Genomic DNA, 9,697 nt, shown 5'->3' with positions numbered 1-9,697 from the left:
TCACTCGTTCTCCCCCTCCCCCACCACCCCCACTCACTCGTTCTCCCCCTCCTCCCCCACTCACTCGTTCTCCCCCTACCCCCACTCACTCGTTCTCGCCCTCCCCACTCACTCGTTCTCCCCACCCACTCCCCCCCCACTCACTCGTTCTCCCCCACCCACTCACTCATTCTCACCCTCCCCCCCACTCACTCTCCCCCTCCCCCTCCCCCACTCACTCATTCTCCCCCTCCCCCCACCCCCCACTCATTCTCCCCCTCCCCCCCACTCACTCTCCCCCTCCCCCGCCCTACTCACTCATTCTCCCTCTCCCCCCAACACCCCGCTCACTTGTTCCCCCTACTCACTCGTTCTCCTCACCACCCCCACTCACTCATTCTCCCCCTCCTCCCCCACTCACTCGTTCTCCCCTCCCCCCCATTCACTCGATCACCCCCTCCCCCCCACTCACTCGTTCACCCCCTCCCCCCCACTCACTCGTTCTCCCCCTCCACACCCACTCACTCATTCTCCCCCTCCCCCCACTTACTCGTTCTCCCGCTCCCCCCACTCACTCGTTCTCCCACACCCCCTCACCCCCCACTCACTCGTTATCCCCCTCCCCCAACTCACTCGTTCTCCCCCTCCCCTCCACCCCACACTCGTTCTATCCATCCCCCCTCACCCCCACTCACTCGTTCTCCCCTCCCCCCCCACCCACTCATTCTCCCCCTCCCCCCACCCACTCGTTCTCCCCCTCCCCCCCACTCATTCGTTCTTCCCCTCCCCCCACTCACTCGTTCTCCCCCTCCCTGCCCACTCACTCATTGTCCCCCTCCCCCCCCCCACTCATTCATTCTCCCCCACCCCCCACTAACTCGTTCTCCCCCTCCTCCCCCACTCACTCGTTCTCCCCCTCCTCCCACTCACTCGTTATCCCCCCCACTCACTCGTTCTCCCCCTCCCCCCACTCACTCGTTCTCCCCCTCCCCGCACCCCACACTCATTCTATCCCTCCACCCTCACCCCCACTCACTCGTTCTCCCCCAACCACTCACTCGTTCTCCCTCTCCCCCCCACTCACTCTCCCCCTCCCCCTCCCCCACTCACTCATTCTCCCCCTCCCCCCCCACACCCCACTCACTTGTTCCCCCCCTCCTCCCCGACTCACTCGTTCTCCCCCTCCTCCCCCACTCACTCGTTCTCCCCCTACCCCCACTCACTCGTTCTCCCCCTCCTCCCCCACTCACTCGTTCTCCCCCTCCCCCCCACTCACTCGTTCTCCCCTTCCACACCCACTCACTCATTCTCCCCCTCCCCCTCACTTACTCGTTCTCCCCCTCTCCCCCACTCACTAGTCCTCCCCCTCCTCCCCCACTCACTCGTTCTTCCCCTCCTCCCCCACTCACTCGTTCTCCCCCTACCCCCACTCACTCGTTCTCCCCCTCCCCCCCACTCGCTCGTTCTCCCCCCCCCCACTCACTTGTTCTCCCCCTCCTCCCCCACTCACTCGTTCTCCCCCTCCTCACCCACTCACTCGTTCTCCCCCTACCCCCAGTCACTCGTTCTCACCCCCCCCCACTCACTCGTTCTCCCCTTCCACACCCACTCACTCATTCTCCCCCTCCCCCCCACTTACTCGTTCTCACCCTCCTCCCCCACTCACTCGTTCTCCCCCTCCTCCCCCACTCACTCGTTCTCCCCCTACCCCCACTCACTCGTTCTCCGCCTCCCCCCCAATCACTCGTTCTCCCCTTCCACACCCACTCACTCATTCTCCCCCTCCCCCCCACTTACTCGTTCTCCCCCTCCCCCCCACTCACTTGTTCTCCACCACCCCCTCACCCCCTCACCCCCCACTCACTCGTTCTCCCTCCCAACTCACTCGTTCTCCCACTCCCCCCCACTTACTCGTTCTCCCCTTCCTCCCCCAATCACTCGTTCTCCCCCTTCTCCCCCACTCACTCGTTCTCCTCCTACCCCCACTCACTCGTTCTCCCCCTACCCCCACTCACTCGTTCTCCCCCTCCCGCCCAACCCACTCGTTCTCCCCTTCCGCCCACCCACTCGTTCTCCCCCTCCCCCCCACACTCACTCTTTCTCCCCCTCCCCCTCCCCCCACTCACTCGTTCTCCCCCTAGCCCCACTCACTCTTCCCCTCCCCCCACTCATTCGTTCTACCCCACCCCCCCACTCACTCCCCCCCCAACCCCCACCCACTCCCACTGCCCCACCACCCGCCACCCACTCTCTCCCTCACCCCCCACACTCTCTCCCTCACCCCCCACCCACTCCCTCCCACCCCCACCACCCACACCCCCCTCCCCCCACTCCCTCCCCACCTCCCCCCCACACTCCCAGCCCCTTTCCCACGGAGACGCACCAACCTCTGCAGATTCAAACTGTTGAGTGCGGTCCTTCTGTTGCCTGTGCATGCGCGGGTCAGCTTTGACCCCAGAATGGCGGGAGAATGGCGGATGAATGGCGGGAGAATGCGCAGACAAACGTTTGCGGCCCTGTCACACAACGGTTCAGCTTCCCTTTATACAGGAAAGCTGATCGCGACTTTGGCCCCGCTACGCTCCGCTCCCGCACCGCATCGCTGCCGCCGACATGGACCGTCCGAAAACCTCGGGAGCGCGCACCAGCAGCATTCCGGCCGTGGGAAAGACCCAACCGCGCCAATACCGCGTAGGATCGGGCGCGGGCGATCTCCATGCAATTTCTAGCCCACAGGCAGCTTATTTATGAAGGTTATTGGTAGAAAGTTAGATTACACAATAAACACTGAGAAAGGCAGAAATCGGCCAAGGGAGGGTTTGCAGCCATGTTTGATAGTGACAAAGAATAAACAGACAGTGCTCCCCACACAGCCCACCCACTCCTTGCAGATGGATATTAGGTTTTGAAGTACACGTAGTTCTTTGTGGACTCTGATTTCTGCTTCACCAAACTGAGGATAAGAGAGGATTCCCTGAGACAGGTGGGTGAACATGTTGGTGGTACAACAAACTGTACCAAGGGATGGTGGGCGCTGGGTTTGTGCCCACAGCAAGTCCTCAATCGCCACTGGGCTGTCGGCGAGGGAGGGGATCTGACAGGAGAGAGACCCTTCCCCACAGGGAGTAACACCCCTCCCTCGACTACTGCCGGTTTAATGTGGGCGGGCCCGGGGGGATTGCAGCCAACCTGCTCATAGGAGGTGGGGGGTTCATTTAAATATTATAATGCGGCTGGCATGCCTCAGATTTAACCTCCATTTCAAATGTAACCCTGGCTGGTCGGGTTTCTCAGGCCTCGAGGAATCAACCAGCGAAAGTACGGCGAGACCTGCTGGATCCAGGAGGTAAGTGCCGATCCAGCATCCCTGCCTCACCCACACCCCCGCAGCATGACAGGAGACCTCCCCCAAGGCCTCCAATCCACCTCCGAGGGCTCCCATCCCCCCCTATCCCACAGGCCTCGCATTACCCCCATGAGGCCTACAAATCCCCTCCTCCCCCGAAGTTTCCGATTACCTCACGAGGCAACGATTCTCACCTCACCCCCGCCCATCCCGGCCTGCCATTCTTACAATACCCCTCCCCCTCCCCCTCCCCCGATGCCCCGCCCAGGATCACTCCCTCCTCCCCCTCCCCCGATGCCCCGCCCAGGATCACTCTCCATCTCCCTCCCCCCCATGCCGCGGCCAAATCCCTTCACCCTCCCCTTTCCCCCTTTTGCCTATTTTGGGTCTGCGAATTTTTGGACTTCAGACTCATTTCCAAACACACTACGAACGCATACATTACAATAATTTTGTTCTGATGGTCCCTAATACATGTAGAGGTATCGCATCGCCTTGGCTGCTTTCGATCTGACATCTTGCTCGTGATCTGACAGCAAGGCAATAATCTGCTCACAAATCTGAGCTGCAGACTGTGATGTGTAATAATGTGGTGGGGCATTGTACATGAGGAAAGCGAGGAATGTCAATGCGTTCCCTCTGACTGCAGGAAGCACATTCCTTAGGAAGGCGGCACAGCTCCTTATGTACAAGGGGATCTGGTTGTCCAAGTCTTTGGCAATGTGCCTGGAGATGTTGCTTAAATAGTTGTCATAATCCAGGGTGGTCCCCTCCGAGGAAAGTTCTTGGAACATCTTGGATATGTTTGCTGACTCCATTACTGGAGCGTAGGAATTCAGCACGGATTTGCAGACGTTGGTGACTTCAATGCTCTCAGCATTGAGATGTAGCAGCAAGCGGATCAAGGTGGACTTGATGTGCTCCATATATGGAGGGTTCATTTCCACACTCCCAAATCTTATTAGCTTGCCAAGAACGTTAAACGCCGCAGCTCTCATTGTCTCATGCTGATGTTCCAAGTAAGGCTGAACTGCCAGTGCCACATCACCAAGAATGGGATTTGTATAATCCTCCTGGAGCTGACCCAGAACTTTGCACATGCTCGACATTGCCTCAACTGCAATGAGATTCTCGGGTTTGGACTTCTGGTCAATCACAGATAACATTGTGGACAACAGTTTGGTGCAGTATGTGTCTATCCGTTGAGAAGCTCCAATTGCAGCATTTCCCAAACCTTGTACAGCGAGCCATTGGACAATTGGGGACTCATCAAGCAAACATCGAAACAAACTCTCCAGAAGGGTATCCATCAGCAACAAGTCCCACACCACGGAATGATTTAAAAGCTCCCCAAAGAAGGCAGCTATTGTGATCCTCTGACTCTCTCCTATGTTGACAAGGCAAGGAGTGAGTTGCTCCACAATGCTGATCAGATGCGGGGCAGCACACGCGGTCAATGTGCTTGCCAGCAGCGTAACCCCCTCATGGTGCTTTCTTGGGCTCACGAAGAGATGCCAACCTCCCATTTCTCTCATGATGCGATCATCTCCCTTTCCCTGTGACAGGACAGCTCGAAGAATCTCAGCTGAGTAATGGCAAGCGTCGGCATAATTCAGTCTTAGAGCAGGGCCGAAGGTGTTCCCAGCCTTTGGAATTGTCAGAAAGTTGGTCGGAAAGCGAACCCAGACACTGAAGCTGAGATGAATCAGAAGGGTGCTGACTAACTGGGGGTAGAGAATGTTTATCACGTGCCCTGAGTCAGGCTCACATACCACATCACGAAGAGCACAGAGGACAGCTAAAGACTGCTGAGTTGCTGAATCTTTTGTATCCGTGACATGGCAATATCTGCCGTCAACATACAATGATTTGATGTTGTTCAGTAAGAATTTGGCCGGTCGTAATGCATTACATGTCAGGAGGGATCGCCATATGTCACAAATATATCCATCAAATGGAATGGAGTAAGTGAGGAGAGCGGACAAAACTGCTGGCAGATGGTGTGAGGCCAGAATGGAGATTGAATGCGTCACTGCATTTCTCACCCGTGGCTCAGTAATTGAATGCAAGTGACGGCTCAATACTTTGATTGTTCCCCAAACGTCTGCAAGGGTGGATCCACGTGTTGTAATGAGGACATTTGTCACAATAGAAGCTGTGCAGGAAATGTTCCGGTGCTTGTCTGTCAGCCCTTTAAAGACTGTGAAGAGTAGAGTGTTCAACTGCTCATGGGCTATGCACTTGGATAAAACGTTACTGACAGCAGTGCAGGTTTGAAAGAGGGCCTGACTGGTAAATTGCTTCAATCCGCCTTTGATGGCTTTCAGATGCTCCACTTCCTTATCTTGATGACCCACTGGAAAGCCTTCAAGGTGTAACTGTATATACAGCAATCCATACAAGCTTTTAATGGCTGCCTCCCTTACAACATGCGATGGATCTGCACATTGAAGCCCCACACATCCAATAATCCTCACCAAGTTATGGGATGGCACCTTATTGCTAACTTGCAGTTTCTCCAGGTAAAATGTCACCAGCTGTAAAGTGCTCTCCATTGCCTTTTCTCGCTCATGGTCCCGTGCGGATTGGATCTCAGTCTCCATGGTTTTAAATACAGAATGAAGCCCATCAGGAGACAGATCCAAAAGTAAGCATTGCTTCAGGAGACCCTGCACAGAGGCCATTGTGTCGGTGTGAAGCTTCTGTCTCTCTGCCATGTCCATGTTTGTACTTTGGTCGGCAGTGCTGCTCTCCCAATCTGGCAAACTGAAGACACGATTCAAACAGATGCGAATCTGCTCAGTCTCACTGCTCAGTGAAGGCTGCAGTTTGATGAGGGCTGCACAGGCGTCCATGGCAGACTTTCGAACCCAAGTGCTCAATATCTCCTTTGGTTCGGCAGTGATCAGCTCCTGCATGCAACTCAGCAATTCTGCCTTTCTGCTCAGAGTGTAGGGTGGGTGTTCTTCGCTGGGTTGGAAAGCTTTGGCCAACAGTGTCACAGTGTTTGTCAAACTTAATTTCAGTGTCAATTCCTTCACCTTGGATTTCAGTCCAAACATCTTGGTGTTGAAAAGAGCCAACACATTGTGCAGAATGTCGGTCTCGATTCTGGGCAGAATGAGGTCCCGAGGACAACGTGACATAATCTGCCCATAGCATAAAATGAGCGTGCTTTTAACTTTCATTATGTGATTGTCAACCTGGTGAAAGGGACTTGATATGCACAAACGATTGAACTCCATGAAAACCTTCAGTGTGGTGAGCGTGGTATCTAAGTGTGTTACAGCACAATCACCAATTCCAGCGGCTACCCTGTCTCTCTCGAAATCTTCATTGTGCTCAACACTCTGAAGCATCTGATGAAGACTTTTACTGATGATGTCTTTGTCTTGGGTCAGTCGGAGCACTCTCCCTAAACACTTGTACAGAAAAGCCCTCTCTGTTGGATACAGGCGATAGGTGTGAATGCAGTGGGTCATTTCTGCAATGAGCTGGGTGATCCACACCTTATCCGCGATTGCCTCCAGAGTCTGGGACACAACCCGCAAGAGTTTCTCTTCCCACTCATTCTGGAGATTGGGCTTCTCTGAATTCTTCTCCAGAAAGTTACATAACATTGGGAATTCCTTGTCCCATACTCTCACTGTTGCTGGGTGGATGTCCATTGCCAGGAGATATAGTAAGCCCAGAGCAGGAACACCTCTGCCTTTTCCATGGCACAGAGAAGAAGACACAATCAATAGCCGCATTAGCAGTGTACGAGGCTCAGGAAGATTTGGAAAGTCCTCGTAATTAAGAACAAATTGTGTATTGCTGGCCATCAGTCTCTTTATTCCAAAGCAATATGAGGAACCACAGACTATTGTAAAGGCTTCAGTGTACTTTACTGTGATCACAAACTCCAGCAGGTAGGACCAGAGGACATCGCCAATCGGTAAAGTTCCCACCATCAATTTCAGCAATCCTTCGCACTGTCTCCTTAAATCCTTATCCGTAACCACGGCCGCCATTACGCTGCAGAACTCCTCTTCGCTTTCAGTACTCTCCTCGTTCTCCTCGGTGGGGAGAGCACACTGTTGGATGATAAATTCCACCAGCTGCTTTCCTCCCTCTCGCTCCAAGTAATTGTGACAGGCCATGGTGTATATTACCTGGGCAAGGATTCCTTTCACTCTGTTACTCCCAGTTAAAAGTGATCGTCGCACACAATTCAGAATCTGATCCTTCTGACTCTCCATGTTTGAAGGGACAGTATCGAGAAGGTACTTCAGCACGGCCAGTGCCCCGAGTTGAATTTGCTCATTGTCAATTGCCAGTTGCATCCGAAGGATCTCTAGTATCTGGCTTGTAAATGCCGGAGCTAGAACTCTGAAGCAGCAAAGGATTTCATTTAGCTGCTTCTCAGAAAAGGTGTTTTGGGGTTGTTCCATCACAATACAGATCTGCTCATGGAAAGTGATCAGCAGTATCTGCATTTGTGTCACGGGTATTTCACTGTTCCTCTCGGTGCCAGTGCGCAGGACACTGCACAGACACCGAGTGACAGAAACATGGGGAAAGGTTTCCTGGTACACCAAGAGAAGGGTTGGAATTAAGCTGGGGAGCTCCTTGTCCAGTTTGTCATTGGGTAGTAGCTGGATTATCTGGGCGACTGTTTCAAGTATTGCTCTGCTCACCTTGGGCTCTTTCATGGGCAGCCAGGAATTCAAAAGCAGATCGTAAGCCGCAGAAATATCATGAAAGAACATCTTCTTCTCAAGTTTAGGTTTTCTGGTCCCCTCTGGGTTTGACAGGTACATTTGAATGCTCTCACTAAAAAGCCCCAATGAAACACAGAGAGTCCACTTCATTTCCCCATCAGTTACTCCATGCAATGTGGGGAGCATGTTTCTCAAGACAGGCTTGAGCCGAGGTACCAAGCAATGCACGTTTGCTCTACACAGCCTTGCCAGTGTCAGCACCATATAGAAATATGCTTGGGTCCATGGTTGGCACCCCGACTCGATGTGCTTGAAAATTTCAATGGGAAACCTGGCACCCAGACTAACCAGTAGGCAACTTGCCGCTTCCTGATGGTCAACATGCTCTGATCTGATCATGTTCATCAAAGCCAAGTTGCTCAGTTTTTTATCCAGCCGTGTGTGTAAGTGTCCAAGGTTATCCTTTATTACCAATGTCATCGCCGTTAGTAAGGCCCAACGTGGGGCCGGCTGCAACTTGTTTTTGGTCAGATACTTATGGCAGTACGTAAGGACGTATTTATGATTGATCCTTCCCAGTTCTTGCAGTGACTCAGTTAATCTCATTGGAACAAAGTCATCTTCATCAGAAAACAGACTGATAATCATGGCCATCGAACACTTTATTCTGTTTGTCACCATTTTGCTGGAATTCAATCACTTCTCTTGTTTCACACAATGTGTCCTCGTGATAAACAGACTTGTAACAACACAGAGCTCTCTGCTTTTACTCACCGATTATCACCAGTATTGCTGCTGTTATGTTGTCGATTTGATATTTCGACCTTTATTTGTCTCGACCCGAACACGGGCTCTTTCTCTCCTATGAATGGAACTTCTCACACACAGAGATGTCCGTCCTATGCAGACCTTTCTTTGTAGATTCCTAATTCGATGGTCTTGAATTAATTTAATGCTTTAAAGCTTTTGGTTGATTGCTTTGAAAAAAATTCTTTGAAAAACTCTCTCCCTCCTTCTCCTCCTGGTCAAACACAAAGTTTAACTGCTGGATAACCAAGCAGCCGACAGCTTTATGTGGAAAAGGCACCGTGTCATTATTTCCTGCTTTTGTGAAGTCACGAATTTCATTGTGACGTCTTGTGACTCGAGCTGTCACATGACCAGCCAGGTGATGACCTCACTGGTGAGGGTGAGCTCACAATTGATTGAGTCGTGTATCTATGGGTTGATTGTTAAACTGCTTTTACAATGATTGTTCAGAAAGCTAATGATCAATAATACGGATTGAAGTGTAGAATGTATCAATGTGTGTTGCTGACAGGGTGCACGGACACTCCATGCCTCAGATTCCCATTATGAGCTCCCAACGGGTGAAGCTTAACACTGGGAGTCTGAGCCTGTAATATCTCCCTTACACAGCACCATTGCCGGGGTTCAGCTCCAAGCATTAACCATGGGCTATATGGATTGCAGTCAGGTGTATCAGTTATACCAGGGTTTCAATTCTTTCTCCGAGCGACTATTGGCCACGCTGCCCACCTGCAGCATCAGAAATGGTTGTGACCCCATCAGAATGGACCAATAGTGTAAGGGTGAGCCCCAGGGCACGCACAGCAATGTTTGCTCATCTCTGGCCTCATTTCTGCAACTGTGCTTGAGGTAGATTCAT

The 9,697-nt window shown here is 52.6% G+C and overlaps 1 protein-coding gene across 1 annotated transcript; it reads right to left on the bottom strand.

Moving 5' to 3' along the window:
* Nucleotides 1–3,792: 3,792 nt before the first annotated feature.
* LOC139245712 (maestro heat-like repeat-containing protein family member 1) lies at nt 3,793–8,709 on the bottom strand. Its single transcript, XM_070871263.1, has one exon. The coding sequence runs from the start codon at nt 8,707–8,709 to the stop codon at nt 3,793–3,795; it is 4,917 nt and encodes a 1,638-aa protein (XP_070727364.1).
* Nucleotides 8,710–9,697: the final 988 nt, after the last annotated feature.

This window comes from Pristiophorus japonicus, unplaced genomic scaffold (assembly GCF_044704955.1).
Source record: "Pristiophorus japonicus isolate sPriJap1 unplaced genomic scaffold, sPriJap1.hap1 HAP1_SCAFFOLD_233, whole genome shotgun sequence".
Classification (NCBI taxonomy): Eukaryota; Metazoa; Chordata; class Chondrichthyes; family Pristiophoridae; genus Pristiophorus; species Pristiophorus japonicus.
Note: the sequence above shows the minus strand (reverse complement) of the source record. Positions and strands in the feature narration are given on the sequence as shown.

Bases quoted from the DNA above. Each gene is read 5' to 3' on its own strand.
- LOC139245712 (XM_070871263.1), bottom strand. From the start codon at position 8,709: ATGGTGACAAACAGAATAAAGTGTTCGATGGCCATGATTATCAGTCTG.